The 20,909-nt window shown below is 41.1% G+C and overlaps 1 protein-coding gene across 2 annotated transcripts in view; it reads right to left on the reverse strand.

The window, feature by feature from the left end:
* Positions 1-2,156: 2,156 nt before the first annotated feature.
* dock1 (dedicator of cytokinesis 1) overlaps positions 2,157-20,909 on the reverse strand; it is a 174,254-nt gene continuing 155,501 nt past the window's right edge. For both annotated transcript variants that reach the window (XM_069160370.1, XM_069160369.1), the window contains exons 45-52: positions 19,705-19,881; positions 18,179-18,262; positions 11,220-11,357; positions 9,945-10,087; positions 9,401-9,599; positions 7,762-7,933; positions 6,826-6,977; positions 2,157-4,956 (exon numbers count right to left, since the gene is read on the reverse strand). In XM_069160370.1, coding sequence (XP_069016471.1) covers positions 4,861-4,956; positions 6,826-6,977; positions 7,762-7,933; positions 9,401-9,599; positions 9,945-10,087; positions 11,220-11,357; positions 18,179-18,262; positions 19,705-19,881 — 1,161 coding nt within the window. In that variant the 3' untranslated portion in view covers positions 2,157-4,860. The remainder of the gene's footprint in view (positions 4,957-6,825; positions 6,978-7,761; positions 7,934-9,400; positions 9,600-9,944; positions 10,088-11,219; positions 11,358-18,178; positions 18,263-19,704; positions 19,882-20,909) is intronic.

Consider the following 20,909-nt stretch of genomic DNA (forward strand, 5'->3'; position numbering starts at 1 on the left):
GTGATTGGATGTATCCACAGCTACTGATTTATGGAAATATTGTCCCCTTTTATTATATGAACGACACATTTAAAGAGAAGCATGCATACTTGCTGCCTCCCAGCAAATGAAAGCATGTCAAGAGGGAAGGAAAATATACACACTATTCCTGGCTGAAGTGACAAATGAGATGGGGATAGAGTGCGTTGTAAATACATTTCTCCTGGAGAGAGGGAGCTAGCTCATAGCTCTCCCCCAACAAAGCCTCCGGAAATCCTCTCAATTAAGTGTTGCATTTCCCTATGCTTTGAGGAGAGAGAGGGTGAAGCAAAATGGCTCAGCACAAATCACGAAGAGCCTATTGAAATAGCTGCCAGTTAACTATGTAATATTACCACTGCTGAAATGCCTCACCCTTTATCCCTTTTCAATTGCAAGGCGAGATATTAAGTGTGCACTGGGTATTCTTGATAAGTGAATTATACCACCCATGAAACTTTTTATTCCCACCTCACAGAGTGGATGGACTTATCATCGAGATGCGATAAGCAGGTTCGAGTGACTATACAAAAAAAAAAAAAAGGTACTGGATCTTCTTCAACTTTTATTGTTTTACAACTTTAAATCACTGCGAATGTAAACTTTGAGTGTCAAACCCCAAAGGTGTTTAAAATCGAAGTGAATAAAAAACAACCTATTTAAATTAGGAACAAATAAAAAGGATAAATTACTGATTGCAGAAGTTTTCAACCCCCCCCCTCGACTCAATATTTAGCAGACGTGCAGTAGGAGGGTGTAACTGTGTCAGCTTTGAACATCTGGATGCTGCAATTATCCCACGTTCATATTTGGAGAATGGGTTGTTTTATTATTTTCTGTTTCTGTTTTTCTCATTTTCTTTTCTTGTTATTCCATTATTTTACATTTTTTTAAACTAATGTGATCACGTGACCACATGACACGTGTGATTCTGCAAATTTGAAACATGTATTTCGCCCATGGGAAACATGTGGTTTTGGAACATTTTCATGGTGTTATGTGCGAAGCCAATGTAGATTCCCATGTGAAAACATTACTACATATTTGCCCCATGTAATCACATGTCAGAAAATGTGGTAAATATGTATCCCATGTGGAAAACATGGGAAACTCATTTGTTTTTTCTTTAAGGGTTACACTTCATCCTTACTTGAAAGAATCAATGACTTACAATAATAATAATGTCCTATCGAGTTTATTACCTCCACAAATACACTGCATGACATTATTATTGTTGTGGCTTTAGCTTCGCTGCTCTTTGCGAATTGACCGGTGACCTTCCAGTCGGATTTAGAGCTCACCGTGTGCAGAAATGTTCCCGTATCCCTTCTCTGATTGTAAGTTTCCAGTAACCTTGTGGCAGATTTGTTAGTTAGTTTGTCTTTATAGTTTAGTCTTGGCCAGGATATCTACAAAGCTGTTGGATTCTCCAAATTAAGTGTTACTGTTTAACCTAAAGTCCCCTGTCGGACCTCGACTCCACAGGCGATCTCTGTTTAACTGCGTAATTATGCAACCACGGATAAGTGGCGGCGTGTCGCTGTCAAGGTTTGGGTGGGGTGAATACATTCTTTTTAGGCCTTATTCACAGAAGACGTTCTGTCACAGAAGAGAGAGCACAAGTGTCAAAAATAAAATGCTGGCTGAATTGTAATTAGCTGCTACAGTTTCAGGCTGCTGGATGCCAGCTCGCTGTCACGACTTACTGGGTTACTTAAATAGAATTGAGCCATTGTTAATGTTATTAGTGGCTGCCTTTATGTTGTTTAGCAGCTCACTGGCCAACACTGAAGCACTCTGCAGTTTGGCTTGTATCTATGGATCGGTAATAAGAGGTGGTTGTTAAGTTAGTGGCCTATACTCTCCTTCAGCTGTATGGAATCAATTGTAACTCTACATTTCAGCGGTTTGACGTTCAGGTTTACCATGTAGTGGGTCGGGCACGCATCGGCACTGGCAAAAAGGCTTCAATGAACACCATCTTGTTTTTGTTATTGTAAGCAGAGTGTGGCAGTGTTGGAAATGGTCCTGAAAGAGAGTCATGTATTTGAGATGAAATGGAGGAAAGAATGACAAAAGATTCAGAACCATGGAAAATCATGAGAGAAAATAACACGGGCATCATAGCAAAAGGTGCATTTTTATTGAATATTATTTTGTCTATTTCTTTCCGTGTTTGGGGAGCAATTTGTCATGTCGACAGCTGGTATGTGGTCAAATGAGGTGCACATACCTCGCACTAGATCTTGTACTGGTAACATTTACACAACAACGGCATATCACTTCTCACCAGGATTAAATGGATTTTACTGTTTGGCCAAGCACACATATGAGAAAAGGGAAAACAGGGAGTTTGTTTGAGTGTTGCAGGAAGCAAGAAAGGACATGGAGTAGATTGCAGATGACTATCAATGTATAAGTTTAATAATAATAATTTTTTTAAAGCTTTACTACGGTTATGAATATTTCGAGCCCTTTAGGACTGGGATCCTCAACAGGATCTGTTGAGGATTAAATACACAATTTAAATTATTTACTTTTGTTTATTGTTGAACCATTAGGAAGCCGCATAGGATTCTGCATTTTGATAGTGGGTGAACTACCCACATATTAATGAGACTTTTTATAGTCTGACAAGATACGTTGAAACAACCCGTGAGCTAGTGGTGCTACAAGAGGTCTCCTATGACTGCTTTTCCCCAAGTAAAACTCTAAGGGAAAAGATGTCATTCAGTGTTCTAATTAGGACGAGAAAGCTTTATAAACCCCAACTTCCTTCAGATAAAAACACCTTCAAACAACAGAGGCTACGGTTTTGAGTATTTCTCCTCAGGCAGACACCCACTCACAAAGTGTCAGCAGAATAGGAGAGCAGTGGAATATGAGCCACCTGGGGCAAACACTTCAAAAAGGTCCCACAAGCTGGTTTTATGGTACACACAGCGGGGCGTCTGTGTGCACTTACCCGATGTGCAAAGGACGGTTCAGAAAATGAAGGCACGACAGCACAAATTTACAGCAGCTTTGAGCCGCTAGAGCACAAGTGTACAAGTGGAAATGGAGAGAAACATAGGTACTCAAAATATGTTCAATGTTGATAAGAAATTAGAAGACTCAGTGAAGTGAGTGCTGTCTTGATATGGGAAGGAGGATGACTCATATATTCATAAGATACCTAAAACACCACCCTTCATCATTTGTTCTATAAAATTATGAATAAAGACTATTTCTTAAAATCTGAATGCCTCAAACGTTGTCACAAAACTTTGTATTGGCCACGTTGTTCCACCGGCAACCAGAGTAATGCGCATATTACTAACCTAATTAAAGTGTAATTTCATTTAAAGCTGCAGTGCAACAGATGATTATAAACTGACTTAATGGTTCAAACTCCATAATTTTGCAGTCATAATACATTAAATGCGTTGCGCACAGAAAGCTGGGAGAAAATAAAAAATTGTCAGACAAAGTTAAACATTATAATAAAAAAATAATTGAACTTATTTGCAAGTTGTGTTATTGAGCTGCAACAGTGTGGAAAAACCACAGTTTTATAAATGGAGAAACTTCAGTATGACCTTCAGCAGTCCCAAATTCGAGATGGTATGAAGCAGGACAAAGCTGGCATCTGTGGTTTGTTTGCTCGTCAATGCTGCTCCACTGTTCTTCAAATATGGGTCACATTCCAGATTCACGCATTCAATTTTGAAAGGAGAAGCGATCACTTGGTGAGCAGACACATTATGTAAATGACATTGCATCGGCGTATATATAATTCCATGGCGTAACATGTCCTGATAACACACCACTCCTGCGTGTTGATACCGAAGTGTCTGTTGTGACGGCTGTCAATCAAGCGGGCGGAAAGCTTCGTTCCTGTGTTCCGTTGAAGGGAAGAAACACATACAGATTGGCTGTTTGTTTGGGTTTCTGAAATGTGCAAACACTCGCATCTATTTTCAGCATCTCTTGCTGAAGACAGAAATAATGAGGAAAAGGCTCTTTTTTTTTTTTTTTTTTAAAAATACATACATTTGAAAGTTTATTCAGAAGTCATGTCAGTAGTGAATTGGGAACAGTCAATATTATAGAAATCCAAGGTTACAGCAATCTAGGACAGGTTCGGAACAATGATAATGCGATAGGAGTTAGTTGTATGTGCACTCCAAAATTTTACCAATAAAATCCATGATAGGTTTATCACATACCAACTCGGTAAAGTCCCTGTCAATTCAAAACCTACAAGCCCTTTTTTTTTGTTTCATATAAATGCCACTTAATCTAATGATACGTTAATACAAAAAGAGTCATGATCAAATAACATACAAAAAAACCCTGAAATAAAATAAAAATCATATATACAAACCTCTGTACATAGTGGGAATATGAATAAAGGAGACAGAAATTATGCTTTAGTGAGCTATTTGCTCTCATATAGTTGAGAGTGTATCGGTACTAGTTGTTGGTCCAAGCTTATCTGTCTGAGCACAATTTCACGTCATGATAAAATCTGGAAGTGGCACGGTGTCGGTCGTCGACAGCGTCTACAGATTCAGTGACTACTCATCTGCGCAACGTGCTCCCTGTTGCAGTGTGCATCATCGTCAAACAGAAGGCAAAAGAATAAGGGGAGAAAAAGTAATGATAAAAAAAAAAAAAAAAAAAAAAAAGATGATAAGAGTGGGTGGGCTGCAGTGAGGTATTCATCTTGTCAAGCTAGGACAGCGGGCGAGGAATGTGTGGGTAAAAAGGGCCACTTGTCTGGGGGGAATAGTTACGGCTGATGTTGTTTTTTTGTTGTGTTGTCAGTGTGTCGTTTGGTCCTACTGTCGGCTTCTTTGTTTACTGTACAATTCCTGAATCGATGGAGGCCTGCTTCCTGGTGGTCTTGGGAGGAGGTGGCGGAGGGGTCTTGCTGGGCAGAGGTGGTGGAATGTGCTGCAAACAGACAAAAAAAACCCCAGTGACCCTGAAATCTCATTTCTTCTTAAAGTCAAGACAACTTTCCATTGAACTTCGAAACACAAGATTAAAATCTGCTATCAGTCACTTATGATATGATCAGCGTACACAACATCTATTACAGATGTTCACTGCATTAAACCCTACGAACCCTCTGCTATTTTCAGGGTATTTAGCTACCTTCACTTTTAAGCTTAAATCTCGGTAATTATTGGGGCTAACCATTCATGCTATATCGTGTTATTTTCAGGACAGTCGAGGCTGTTAAAAATCTTTCATCATTTGATTTGCTGATACTTTATATTGTTTTTTCATATTAGCCTTAATATCAAGGATAAAAAAAAAAAAAGGTCTAATAAAATTGCTATGTTTTTACATGTATCACGCCATTAAATATTGTCAGCAGAGGTATCGTTAAACAAATACATTATTATTATTATTATTATTATTTATTTCATACAAAGTGGGATGTAATGTCAGCCCTACGCTGGAGATAATGCACAGAAGTCAGCTGTGATTTAAAAACATTGAAACTTTTTGTCACAGAGAAACGACAGACATCATCCGAAAGGGTAAGTTCTGCTGTTTATTGTGATATACAGCACGTTGGGAAGCGACTGGGACTTTGGGAATAATACAATCAACAGTAGCGGGTGTGGAGATGGACGCAGAGCTATTCAAAAGACAATTCAATTTAATGTAACTTAAAAGTCCATTTCCTCACGCAGATGAGGCAGTGACATTGTTAGAAAGTTGAAGTCGTGCAGCTTCATAGGAAATGTGCTGCATCTTTCTGTAAGAAATACTCACTGCGCAATTTAAGATAAGAAGGGGTAGGAATTTGGATGTAATTATTATTATATTAATGGTTAAATGATCAGAGTGCCGACTGATAACCAAAAGCAAAATCTACAAATACTAATGTTTTCTGATCAATTAATAGCAGATGACACACTTATTAGCTGAAAAACCTAACGTGTTTTTATCCAGAAGTCTTACTATTAATATTTTTTATGGATATACTCATATTTTGGTGGATAAAAATTCAGGACTGGAGATTTTCTGTTGCCTTGAGATAAATGGAAGGTGATGTCTATTCAGTTTTGATAGAAAAGGTGTCAGTTGTTTAAGCCCTTCTCTCCACCTGCTTGCCCTCCCTGCAAACACCTGACTATTCAACAAAGACACGACACAAGGAGCAACGCTCGTTGCCGACCTCACCTCTGCCTCCGTCTCAGACTGTAAATGAGGAATGGCTGTCACTCAGTCTGCGAACATCTGCTCTCACTATATTACTGTCAGTCTACTGGCACACTGTGTGCCCATGCTCTGTTTTACTGCCTGTCCAAAGCCCGTGACAGCGGATAAATAAGATTAGTTAACGGAGTGGCGATGGTGAGAGGATGGCGGGAGTAGAAGTCGGCGAGTGTGGAGAGACGAGCCGCTGATTAACAGCAGGAGGGCTTCTGATGGATGCGAGAGGTAAAGTAATCATCCAATCAATCACGTCTGAGCACCGGGCCGGCTGGGGGGAGGGGGGAGGATGAGTATAAATAACAGCAGGGTTGGACGGCCTGGTGTAGGCCCTCGCTGCTATCTGACTGATGCCCACACTCCTCTGTGACACACATTACAAAATGACGGACAAATGCAGCCCAAGCGCGAGCGTAAAATATACGTGCGCACGGACATCCGACGCACGCACATTAACAGGGGACGTACAAGAGTTGGGGGGAGAGTGGAGGAGGTTGACCCAAATGTCAAGTGTGTGTAGCGGTCGCTTGTTTCATTACAAGTGCCATGCATCATTAAGGAGCTGCTCTCAGCCCTAATTAAAACACCTACTCTTTGATGTGGAGGAGGTGGTGGAGGCGTCGAGGGACTCGTCAAGTCTTGATTATCTAGCAGGTTGCCGTAATCAGCTGTGCTGCCTTTCACCGGCAGCGGAGGAGGGGTTTCACCCTTGTCAGAGCAGCCCATCCCGTTCAGCTCCAGACCTGTGCAAGAGGGCGCTCATCAGCTCACATTCATCATCAAACCGCGTCAGTATTTCTTAACTGCTGGGACCCAGAACAGGTCACAGAGCTCATTTCTGCTGAATTCTCTTAACTGAGACTAATTATATGTTTTAAAAAAAAAAATTGAGGACAAAAGATGAGAAATTTAATTTCAGAGAGCAACATTACTGCTCTGGTGAAGCTGTGAAACACTAGTCAGTGGATCTTAAAGTGGCCGTGACTGATATTTTAAAATAGAAATGTGTCAAATGACGATGTGGAAACAGAGTGACGATGTCAAAGGGGTCTCTCAGTGATGGACCTAAAGAGAATTATCTGCTCAGTCTGCACTTTATGGAGCTCTACACAGAGTTTCAGTTGCAAATTTACTGTTAATGTACCTGTTCCCATAATGTCATATAAGGCTGCAACAGGCAGCTGTTTTCAGCTCTAAAAATCCACCATACACAGCAGTAAATGCCAGACAGACACATTAGAAACTAGCTGATGAACATTGCGGAGCATTTAGCAGTTAAAAAGCCAGAATCGACTTCAGGAATCAGCAAAGACCACAGTGGAGCCCAAACACAGAGCTAAAATAAGAGTGAAAATTGGACTTGTGTTCGCTATGTGGCCAGAAACACGACTCCACACGATAATGTTGCTCCGTAACTACTGGATGTGTAAATGTGTGCAAGTCTCGTCTAATAAGTTCAACAAACTGAAGCAACTTTAAAGGTGATGATGTTAAGTTGCATTGAGAGTAAAGTAAGATGGCTCTTACTGGAAAGAGTGAGTAGGCTAAAGGAGGCCTTGCTCCTTGGAGTGATGGGTGGGGGTGCCGGTGAGGAGGAGGAGTTGGAGGAAGCAGGTCCAGGGGACACCGAGAGACGACGGTCTCCTCCCATCTGGTTGAGAACTTGACTCCGTGGTCTTTGAGGCCGCAGAGGGCTGATCTGTGTCATGATGGAGAAGAAAGTGATGGGAGTCATTACAGAGTGCTCAAAGTAAAACAACTCAAATCAAACAAGTCAATAAAACAGAACTGAGAACATCTACAGTGTGGTAAATGAGTTGAGACTGATGAAATATAACAAAAGATCAATAAAAGATCATTTAAAGGGGAACATTAGTTTCACGTGTCCTTTGGGACCGTTGTGTGTGTATTCACACTCATATTAAGGCCGCTGTTTGTATTCCTAGAGGAGAAACCATTTGGATAAATGTGCTCGTTGGGTTGCAGTATCTTATTTGTGGTTACAAATAATTGTTTGCATGCAAGACCGTGTTTTCCCCACTTTATTATGGCTGGAATTTTAATATGAAAATATATGTCCTCGGGGCTATTCCGCACTGTAGGCTACATTAACAAACAACTTTGTAATTGGCCAAACTCAGGCATCAGGGAGACACTGAAAATAACACACTTCATCCAGGGATGTAATTTTTCTCCAGGATGTAAAAAGAGAAATTTATATTGAGCATGAAAAAGCAATTTCTTGATTTTTTTTTTGTGGTCCCAATTATTCTTTCAAATGCTACTTCTGTATCCTGCAACTGTTTGGTGATCACCACACACTCCTTGGTCCTCTACTCTTGACCCTTGAGGCACGAGGCTTCCATCACGAGCCAGACAGCTCCACCATCGCTGGGGGCTTCCTTTGGATTCTTTTCCTGTCCTTATCGTAACGCTGTTAGCCAAGGAGCATTCCCAGCGGGCATGCAGAGCACAGTGATACCTCTGTGCTGTAATGGATACAGCGGCGGTCAAGAGGGGCATGAGCACAGCAGAGAGAGGGGGAAGATAAATATACAGTATGCGCAGAAAAAAGAGAATTAGGGGAGATGACTGGTAAAATTGTGAGCCTCGCGATGTAGAGCAGAGAAGACGAGCAAGAGAAGAAAATAAAAACCAAATCGAAGACTTGAAGAGAGGAGAAAATACGACAGAGAGCCTGCAGATCCGGCTCGAGATACGTCTTGTGGTTTCTTGAGACTTTCTGACATGAAAGACAAGAAAATCTAACTCCAGAATAACACTACAAAACACAGGGGTCTCTGTCTGTGCTGTTGCACATTGATTTTGTATACTGTTTGATTTCTTGTGTGCAAGTGGAAGATTTAGCGCAACGGTTGCATCAGAAGATCAAAGGATTACCTGTCAGCCCAAATGTTCATGTCATTTTCTTTCCATTAACAGCTTCCTGACGTTTATCTTTTTATTTACAGCAAATTTCATTCCAATTTTGAAGGTGAGAGAGTTCAATACAGCTATAAGAGAACGGGAATGGTTAAAGAGAGCAAATGAAAGGAAAAAAAAATACAACAACAAAACTAAAAGAAACAAAGACTGCAGAGCTACTTCAGGATGGAGAAGAGAAGAGAAAAGAACAAAACGGGAAATCGAAAAAGTTTAGAAGTACCGTCTCTGAGAGTATGACAGCTTCGGCTGGCTGCAGAGGGATTTCCGTTGTCTTCATCTCTTTGTCAAAGACCTCCTGGTGCTTACTGTTCCTCTTCTCCTTCTTTTTCTCCTTGCGGTCCCTCTCAGGTTCGTCCCGGTCCAGTTTGTCCTGAGACTTGGTGTGCAGCTTCTTTGGCAAAAGAGGCTCTAGAGCAAAACTGAATATAAATAAGAAATAAAATCAAATAAAGGGAAAGTGCAAACAAACACAAGTCATCAAAACTTCATCAACTAATTTTGTACTTTAAATAATATGCTGACTCATGCTAGAGAACCTAATGAACTAGTCCTACATGTAAGCACTACACAACACTTTAAAACAAGTTTTTCAAGTAATGTTTTGGCTGAATTCTGTTTGTACTGTGAGCTTGTAGAAAAAAACAATTTAAGAAAAATGTTTGGTCTTCTTTTCTCTTCTCTCCTTCAACAACTTAAATAGTCAGTACAGTACTACAAAAAATAGCTTTGTTCAGAGTGAAGTTGACAAAAGAAGCCGGTGTTACCCATCTGAGCCAGGCCTGGAGGGCGAGTTGTCCGAGGAGATGGAGGTGACTGATGTGACAGACAGCGGTCTCTGGGAGGAGGGCATGGTGAAGGATCGCACCATGGAGTGAGGACGAGGGCCGCGCCGCTCGTCTGCGGTCGGCTGAACCCACAGAGGAAGAGAAACACAAAAAGAATTCAGCCTAAAAGTTTCTGATTATTTTGAAATGATCCATGCATCTTTATTCTTGTTCTAGCTGAGTTTGATCACGAGCGAGCAGAGATTATACTTTGCACAGTTGAGCTGCAGGTTGAGTGCTCCAGACTGGAAAATACTTTTAATGCAGCATTAAAATGTTCCAGGTGCTATTACAACTCAAAATATATAGTTGGTCGTGAATTATAGAAAACTGGTAGTGTGAAGACCGTGTGCAATTTCATGTGAAGCCGATGTACTCTATAGAGCTCCATATGTGGCAACATAATTGAACAAAAATTGAGGAGGAAAGAAAAAAAGAAATATCGTGGTACTAATTTCAGCTGGAACCTGCCGGAAGAAAAATCTGGTAAAAGTAGCTCTGACAATGAACCCCTCTGCATTTAAAGAGTCTTTTCAAGTGAAGAAAGGGGCCATCACACATCTGATAGGATAACCTTATTAACACACCCCGGAAAGTGATGGGCTTTTTTCTCTCGTTTTTAAAGGTCACCAACCTCTCCCTTTAAATTGAGCGAACGTCCCTTTACCTCAGGCGAGATTGAGGGAAAAGCTTGGCCAAGCAACAATTAAATCTGCAAAGGAGGAGAGACATGCGAGGCAGTCCCCCCCCCCCTCCCCCCACATGCTGACTTAAGCTTAAAGAAAAAGCCCCAGTGTGACATACAGTACATAGTCTGAATGCAGAGGAATCTAAATTTGGGAATTTGTCCTTAAGTATGATTTAAGTCTTTCCATTTGGTCTCAGAAATGGCATCGAATACTGTTAGCTGTTGTGCTAATTATGTTGCTTGATTTATTTGGCGGTGCTTCGTCACACTGGAATACAGATCCAAGACAGGAAGCAGAGTTCTTCTCAGTTGCTGTTGACTTGTTTGTGTGCAACCTATACGACGCTGCTTTGTCATTTCAGCACACGTCTTAATTTTATTTGGATGTGCTAGTAGTGCTCATACTGCGGTGGCATTTGAAGTAGGAAACACCAGAAAAATAAAAGAAATTCCTTTTGTGCCCGTCAGAATTAGCACAATGAGCTAAACAAAGAAAAGAAGCTTAAGTACAGAAAAAAGGCTCTCACCAAACTCTTTACTCCGTACTGTTTCTCCACCTTCTCCCGCAGTTGCTTGAAGCAGGCCTCCATGCGGTCGTGGAAAGGCCTCAGCGCCTCGGTGACCTTCTCTCCATGAATACGAACACCCTCAGCGAGATGTGGGATCTGGCGGAAACAAAAAAAGAGCAGCACATGACACCTTCATTAAACACACCCCCGGGGAGACGTGTTAATGTTTCATTCATCAGAGGACTACATTACTGTCCTCCCATATACATTTAATTTAATGCACGTGACCTTTGGCCCCCTTGGCAGTGCATACTCAGCACAAGCAAGTGAAAGTGCATCAGTTTGAATGTATGCACAAAGAGGAACTATCACTGCTACCATATCCAGGTGAAAGCAGGGAAAGCTGTTGCCATGACACTCACACCTCCTTCCCCCCACCACCAACATCAACACATCATACCGTGTATATTAAACATGGCAACGAGGGAGCACGACTACACGTATAGGCATCTACATCATGTGGTGGATGTTTTCTTCTCCACCTCTGACGTACATAACGACGCAGTGCAGCCTTTTCAAGCACGCTGCTGCCTCTGCACACTGTAGGAAGCTGGTGAATAACAAAATCTAAAAGACATAACAGATGCAACTCAGGTAAAAAACGAGGGGTAGGAAGACGGAGGGAGCACGAGCAAAGGGTGAGACTGAAACTGCTGAAAACTAGTAATTAGGAAACCCCAGTGCTACAGTCAGTGTCAGCAAGCTCTGCTGACTAAATCTGGCAAGAGGAGAAAGCGTCATCCCTCGGGGGGGAGGGAGGGGGTGTGTGTGTGTGTGTGTGTGTGTGTGTGTTTCTGTGCTACATGCCATCGTTGGCTGTGGCAAAGCAGTGAAAAATTGCACAATAACGTGCCAGAGAGAAGCAGAGATGTTACCGTCAACTGCGGTAATAGCAGGCCTTTTCCTTCCCACAGCAACTCTAAAAATATTCCCCGACAGTCTCACTGCTGTAAGTGAGAAATACTGTTAAGGGTGAAAGGAAAGCAGCTTCTGCTTTTATGCTTATGAATAAGTAAAAACAAAAAAAGATGCCACGTTAAAGGGAGTTTTATTCAAACATTTATGTCAACTGATCCCGTTCAGATAAGGAAACGGTAAAGTACAGAATACATCTCGTACCTCATTTTAAGTAGAGTATCCTTTAATGCTAACAAATTCACCTCCACCCCAAAGCAAATGGTACACGGACTCTGCTCAGATTGCAAAGAAGGGTGTGAAGTATCTGGCAGGTGGGCCAGTAAAGAGAGGAGTCTGTGTTTGTGTGTGTGTGTGTGTGTGTGTGTGTGTGTGTGTGTGTGTGTGTGTGTGCTAACCCGAGATTCCCCAGAGCCTGTTCGCCTTTCTTCTTTCCTCTGAGGGTAAACTGCCCCTCCACAGCAGACTATAGCATGCCCTGACTTCACTCAGCTGGCACACAACACCAAGTCAGTTTCGTGATGCAACCTTTTGTAATAATATTGAGCGGTGCATGTTTTATTTTTTCGAACACAAGGTGGGCTTATTAACAGGGAGGAATATTACTAATGCAGACGCACACGACTGTAACGTGGCAGGCTGAAAAAGGGGATTCATTTCAAGTTCTCAGCTGTGTAATACACACTGCACTTATACATTAAACAGGATCCTGTGGTAGGAGAAGTACCTGCCGAGCAAGTCGGCTAAAAGAAAAAAACAAAAAAACAAAAAGAAGATACTGAGAAAGTATTCACAGTGGCTAAAATCCAGGATATTTCACTGACTGAATGGACGCTCAGGCACAGAAAGATAAATGAGAGGAGGCTACAGACACCCTGCGAGGATTTCCCCTGATATTGAGCACCTTCATCATCACCGCTGGGACCTCTTGGAGGAGGGAAGAGAGACTGAGAAAGAAAAAGGTGAAGGGAAGGAAAGAGAGGTAAGATGGGGAAGAGTGTTTGGAGTCAGGGAAAAGAGGGGGAGAGGAGTTAGAAGGACGAAGTGTTGTGAGATGAAAAAGCTCAGAAAGAAAGAAAAAAAAAACAGCGAGAGTGAAAGCTGAGGCAAGATTCACGTCTCCCAGGATACCCACATCTTTTTATAGACCTTAGGATGATTGAGTGCAACTGAGTGGAGGCATGGCAACAGAATTCTGCTTGGTGGCTGCATGGCGATAAGCTTATTGTGGAAGACACTTAGGCTCAAGGTTGCCAACACATGCACACATGCACGCACACACACAATTACATGTAACAACTTTTTAAGGAAGCTTTTATTCCTCTCCAGCGATTTAAGAGAGACATCAGCTTTACAATTTGGGATATCAATAAGTTATATTACCTCATGAGAGGCTGAGGTGAACATTACATAATTAGACACTGGAGACTGTGCTGCATTTAAAAAAAAAAAACACTGAGTCCACACTAAATATTATCTCACAAAAGCATAACAATGCATACTGCAGAAATTTGTTTGCACAGAGAAATGGGAACATTTTGTCCTTTTTAAAAGGAGAAAATGTAAAAGCTGGAGAGTCAGAGATACTTAAATGTGAGCTGGAAAAGCGAGGTGAGGCCTAAGGTTTTGTTGGTCATCACATGTCACAGCATGTCACCGTTACAGTGCCAGCTTTAACAGCTCGACAATTCGAAAATGGCAAGAACAACATTTTCATTGGGATACTTTGGGTTTTCTTTCCTGATATTGAGAAATACTTGACAGGCAGTCAAACCAACCAACCGCGCTTTGTATAAACCTGCAGACAGCTAGCTAACAAGGCTAGACAAACTGAGGGCACAGAATGTCACTCTCCCGGCACAAAACACGAGGCACAGCAAACGAGTGGCTGCTAAATAGAGCTGAACATCTACAGCTAAAGAGTCACGTACTTTTCTCTGGAGCTGGAGGATCAAACCAGAGCAAAAAAACAATTAACTATTGGACTTATATCGATCAGAAACTAGACTCCAATAGGATGCTTGTGTTGTTCTGTGTCCACTAGATGTGTAAGAAGGAAAACTGTTTGCTGAGAGCCATAATAAACGGACCTGTTGCAGAGCTCTCTCTTCAGCTTTGTGTGTCTCTGATTCAAGCAGCCAATGATACGATTTGCTTAAAAGCAGGCAGTTAGCCATGGTTAAGGTTAGCCATGAACATTTGATAAACCTCTGTTTATCAAAGTTGCCAGTTTCTTTTCTGTATTCTTCCATAATGCATTAATGCAAGGTTAATGTTACCTTATCTATATGAAAGTTGTGCCATCATAAATCCCTGCTTAAGTAAAACTTAACTGAAGATGAACTCTACAACCACCTTTCTCACTGCACTTTTTTCGGTGGACTGCGGTGATGGCAAATTGGGCGCCTGCCCCATTTATGAACAAGCAGATGCTAGTATAATCAGATTAAAAGTACGGAGGAAATGGCACCGGTGTTTAATATAAGCAGTGTCTCTCAGAGCCAACTGTTCTCAAAATACTTCTAGCCACACTGGGAGAGCCATACTGGCTTTGAGATGTCTGGTATTAAGGCGGTGATGGCATATTAAGAACTTTCATAAAGGTCTTAAAGGTTTTGGAGATGTATACATCCATCGGTGGGTCAGACAGACTAATAATCAGGTTACTACAATGCAATACAACAACTGAAAAAAGGGACCAAAAGCACAGTTAAAAACCTTTGTCAGAAGACACAATAGCGGAAATAGAATTGTTGGTGACAGATTCTGTTTCTATCCGTGTGAACAGGCTGCTGATGTCCTGGTGAAAATGACCCTCAGGTCTGCGATTCAATTTATTGATCATTTAGCTCCCCTTAAATACTTTTAATAGAGTGGATCATGCAGCAGTCGAGAGTTTGAGGCACTAATTTAGGCATCTGTCCAGAGCATTTGCTAATTATTAACAAAAACATCACTGAAAACACCTACTTTGTATTTGCCAGGGAGCGCTTTACAATTCCTAATTTCCTGATTTCCAGTTATTCATTTCCTCTCTAATTACTAGATGAGGACAATGGGTATTTCAGAATAACAGTGCATACTGGCTCATTTCTCCCCGTTTAGTTTGTTCACTGGAGCAGGCTCGCCTTCATTTGTCTCATTTAGACAGATTCAAGGCGCGAGATAAACAAGCATGCCAGCTCTGGCAGGGAGACAGCTGATACCATTTCAAATCTGCCTCAGTCATCTGTTTAAAAGTTTCTGGTAAATATGTTTGTCGTGAGCTCAGTAAGTAGATATTTCTACTTTCTGTATGACATGTCTGTGTTATGATCACACCCAACAACTTCATTCGTTTCTTTTTGTGCTGGGAGAATAAAGATACCATGATTTTCAACTGGTTAAGGACACTTTAGGACTGAAACCGTGGCCAAGATAAAGCAAGTCCTTCTTCTTGCACTGGTAGGAAGTGGTTGAAGGTAACAAAGTAGATTTACTGAAGTACTGGCGTTAGACACAACTTTGAGGTACTTGTACTTGAGTATTTCCATTTCCTGCCACTTTATACTTCCACTGCACTGTATTTCAGAGGTTACTATTGTACCTTTTGCACTACATTTATTTGGCAGATGTAGTTACTTTTAGGATGAAGATTTGGCACAATGGATAATATTTCAGATGTTTGCAAGTTGTTAACGACTCCACCAAATCTGGATTTTTTTTTTTCCCCTTCAAAACGTCTCACATGGCTTCATTTCAATAAATGTTCAAATGATTCAACTTCTCACCAAAAAAAAAGATTACAAGTCTAGAAACAGAAAACAGATCTGTGGATCAGAACTGATTTTTCTCATCTGCTGTCCCTGAATATAAAACAAGATATAAAGTAGTTTAAACCAGCAGCACCTGCAGCCACAACAACAGTAACATGCCGCTTACACACTGATGCTTCAGTATTAATAATCTAACCATGTCATATAATAATATGTCAGTCAGATGCTTCTGTACTTTTACTTAAGGAGGATTTTTTATTTATATATAGTATTTTTTTATTTTGCTGCATTGGTCCTAAATAATTGGTACTAAAGAAAAGGATGTGAAAATTCCTCCACCATTTCTGGTAGGACAGACGTGTAGATGAGAGATCCTGACAATTAGCACTGTAGGCGGGGTATCATTTCAAATTGCAGTGTGATATCTAACTTCATTTTAGACCAGCTGAAATCTCAAATGGATGCTGGGAAGGATCTGTCTCTTTGACATCTGAGCAGTACACAGGAGTCAACACAAAGCTACGAAACAAAGGTAGTCATACCAACATTACTGTTCACTGCTTTTGCTCCAAGGTGGACATAAAAATAACTGAAGGGTCTTTTAGGAAAATCTAGTCGCACACTCCAACCTTGTCACATATGATGTATTTGTGATATTTGCAACTTTCCAGGAGTGATGAAGCAGCGACACATTTATTTTTAGGTTTCCCTCACTGGCTTTGTCAACTTCTACTTCAGTAAGTGGTTTCCTACATTTCACCATGTTCTGTTTTCATAAAATGCATATAGAAAACTAGACAAATATGGAAAATAGTAATTATAAAAAAAAGTCTTATTTCTAAGGTAAGATTTGAGCAGCATCACAAATGACATCAAAGTTGAAGCAATGAGGCAATATGAGGCTTGCATACCTCTGCACGAACCATTGTGCCTCAAAGACAAAAGGTTTTACAAACACAAAAGAGCCAAACTTTTCAGATTTAGATTCAGATTCTCCACTCGAGATGCAGAGCACAAAGTTGACCTATTTTACAACAACTGAGACAGGAACAAGCACTGAAAATTCAATTAAGTCTGGTTTTCCTTACAGTGAGCGGTAGGAAGCAGACAGAAAGAAGTTCTTGTATCTGCGCTCAATTCCTGTGAGGCAGGAAACCATGACTTCCTGAGTATTAAAGTGACCCAAAGTGCAGAGCTAAAGAGTTACGCGAGAGTAATAAAAGAAACAAACAAAAAAAAAACTGCGAAAATCTACTAGCATTCTGAAATCCCAAAAGGAGGACGGTTTTGCTGTTATTAAAATAGCCAGGAGTTAATTCATCAAAAATTAACCACAAATGAGCCAAAGATCTATTAAACAGCATGCGTTGTATTCCAACAACCTATACGTGTATGAGCATTCCTTGTCTGCTGCGTGTGCACTTCCTTTGGGCTCTGTGAGGGTGCGAAGCTGGCAAAACTGCCGGTGCTGATCTCTCGCTGTCTCTCTGCAGCAGAGCATCTTATGTTTGCTTCAGCACTCCCCCCTCGCCGTTATCTCCCCTGAACTCCTTAACACACTTTACCCCTGCTCACTTCACTGAGTGCCATTGGACACTCACCCTCACAAGTTCTGCAAATGATATTATATTTTCAGCAATACTTTTTTTTTTCAGCAAAAGTGCTTTAGTAGGAATGCGATAAAGTACAGAACAGAAACACTGTCCTTCAACATTTAAACTGTCCTCTGATATATATGCAGGACTTTCAGGTGTAGAAACACACTGCGGGGTGTCTGCATGGCGTTCAGCTGGTGGTGCAGGGCTCCCCAAAATTTCTGGTGCCGATTTCATTGATAAACTCGAAACTCCAATAATTTGAACCATAGTGACTTACATAAAAGACCACTACGCTGTCAGCACCTGAGAGGCTAAGTGAGTAGCCCAAAGCAAATTCATGCCAATTAAGGATCAATTAGGCGCAAAAAGGCCAAGTGGCACGAATGCACATTTTCATGCCTCTAATGCTCCTCCAAACCATCCAATCCACGCTCAGTATTTTGGCTGCTTGTAGGCCGTGTCTTCCTCTGCTCTTCACGTGCCATGGAAAAAGAAATACCACGGGATGCGATAGAATAAGTCGTCTTTTAAAGTTAACGACAGGTGACGAGCTCTGTTCCTTGATCCCTGACATCTTTGGTGAAACTACAGTGTGATGCTTTACCATAATTATCTGCATGCAGATAACCATTCTAAGCTTCAGTCTCACCTGCCAGGCAATAAAGTCCTTTAGTTTCTCTATCTTCTCAAGGTCCTCTGGGTGCTCCAGTGTGTACTTGTCATTGAAGAAGGCCTGGAGAAAGAGAATAGAGACACTTGACTGAGTATGTCTGTACGAAGGGAGGAAAAGCTGCAGTATGTTCATAGTAAAGCAGAGTCTGAAATGTGAAGAAGTTTGTGATGTGTATATATATATATATATATAAATAAAAAAAAGAGCAACAGGGGAGAAAAAAATTGACAAGATAAGGGGGAGTGGTGGGAGGGTCTGTTAAGATGAGAAAAATTTAGTCAAGACATCCGTCTCTCCACCACCACCTGTGCTATTTCACTGAGATGAAGGAGTGACCCCAGGGCAAAAGAATTCCCATCGCTCCTTCTCTCACTCACACGGTACCGTTTCACAAGACCATATATCCCAGGTAGGGATGTACGCTCGGAAACCAATAGGCTATCTTTTTTTTTTTTTCGTCATTCACATTTTTTTTCCCCCTCTCCATGAGTCTCTGTGGTGTTTGGATGAAGAGAGAAATGTGATTGAAAACAGGATACAAAAAAGATTGAGTCGAGCTTTTCAAAGGAGAAAAGTCATATCAAACAAAAAGAGATTCATGATGATCTGTAATGTTTGAAAAGAAGCCGTAAAAAAATCTTAAGGCTGATGGCATGAAAGCTTCTAGGATTTGGAACATGCATGAGATTGATTAGATTCAGGATGATTTCACAGCATTATATCAATTTTGGGAAGAAAATTTGGTTCATTAGAATTAGTTTAGAATATAATTTTATAATATGATTAAGTGAAGTACCTTAACATGCGTACATCACATGCATAATTATACCTCTTGTTCCTTTTCCAGACATTTAAAATATGTTAGAATGGTTAAAGGAAAAGTTTGAGATAATGGGAAACATGCTTATACATTTTTTTTGACAGTTAGATGTAAAGATTGATATCGCTCTGATTTCTGTATGGCAGATATAAAGCTGTTAGCTTAGCTTAGCATAAAAAAGGGAGATGGAGAAACAGCTAGCCTGGCTCAGTCCAAATATAATAATCTCTGCCTATAACAACGTGTTAAAGTCACACATTCTGTATCATTTGTTTACATTTACAACAATTGAAGGGTAAAAACATCAAGTTGTGTTCTATACCGAGTTATGTGCAGGACTATTTCTTGGCCGGGGTCAGTGAATATCTAAAGTCTCAGCTGAATGGATGACAACCGAACTGTGATGAGACACATTAAGACTCATTCATGAGTTATGAAAGGCGTGCAATGAGTTTTAGAGGTGCAGACAGGCAGATTTTGGTGAGCAGCCTTCCCACATCTATTTTTTATGCTAAGATCGCAGTCTTCGGGTTCTACAGTCGTTTCATGTTTAGTGAAAACTCAAAAAAGAAAAACTAATCTTTTAAAGCTTCTGTTAAATTAAAGATCAAAATAGAGATTTGAACATAAAGGTTGACAAACTATAGAAACAGTATAGTTTCAGGACTCTTTTCATGATTACCTTCTCGTAGTTGGCAAAACCTCCCATGACAGCTGGGTCCACAATCCCATTCAGCAGCATGGAGAGGGGGTTGATGGGAAGGTTGGAATCATTGAGATGCCTCTGCACCATGCTGCTAATCTTCTCATTGGTCAGCTGCATTGTTTCCATGGCGTTTTCCAGCGGACTGATCTCCTCCTGTGCAGCACAGGAAGGGAAGGTGTCATCAGATACACTCAATAGTTAGTCACCTGTTTCAGCATTTATACACATACATCACTACTGTCTCTGGGATCCCAACAATCAAGTGGAAGCATTTTGTGTTCACCAACATGGGGAAAGGTTATTAGAAGATGGGCTGAGGTACCCTTAACTACACACATAAATCATGCGGGATAGCGAAGCAATGAATCATTTTCCACGCTGCCCACACGTAAACCTGCAACTGTCAAATGAAGATGGATAGCGTGTTGATGTGGGGTAATTTCATTTCCCATGTCAACAAAATATGATTGGCAATTCTGAGAAAATATTAATAAAATACTGAGAAATGCTGCCATTAATTATACTACTGAGTGAAAGCAAATATCAACTGAACCCGTGTAACTCCACAAGGACAATCTCATTACTGGGAAGGCTGAAAAAAAAAGAAAGGAAATCACCACCCTGTATTAGGAGTTTATAAGAAACGGCGGATTGTGGAGAAAATATCAGATTTAGAGCCTCAGCCAAAAACACATAAACATGTTGTGCCAGGGAGACAAATCTCCAATCTGCGCCGGTGTGTCTCGGGCCAACTTGATAAAAAGAATTGTCAGATGGAGGGATTAGGCCTGCTGATTCTCGGCCCAGTCATTAAGCATTAAATAGAGAGTTTGACCTCAGGGACCTGGCCTCTCTCTGGCTCATCTGGAGGGCAAGCTGCTCCTGACAGTATGTTCCAACCCAGCCTGAAGGAAGAGGTGTCTGCTCTGAATTAGTGCAATGATGGAGAGTAACACTCCACTAGATGGACTCGGGAGTTGTTTTGCTTGTCGGGGTGTCATGTCTTTGTGTTTTAGCAACCAGAGGGACGGTGGTGGTGCGTGGGCGTCATGAGGTGCTATCTGACGAGTATGAACGCAGAGGGAGCAGGCTGAGAGAAGTGGCCCTTTCCGAGGCTTTTCAGCAGCAAAGACGTGAACACCACCAATCAAAGTGACAAATAAAGAGTAATTGAATGTGGA

This window comes from Embiotoca jacksoni, unplaced genomic scaffold, assembly GCF_022577435.1.
Source record: "Embiotoca jacksoni isolate LCO1_2020_lvr unplaced genomic scaffold, fEmbJac1.0.p SCAF_26, whole genome shotgun sequence".
Taxonomy (NCBI): domain Eukaryota; kingdom Metazoa; phylum Chordata; class Actinopteri; family Embiotocidae; genus Embiotoca; species Embiotoca jacksoni.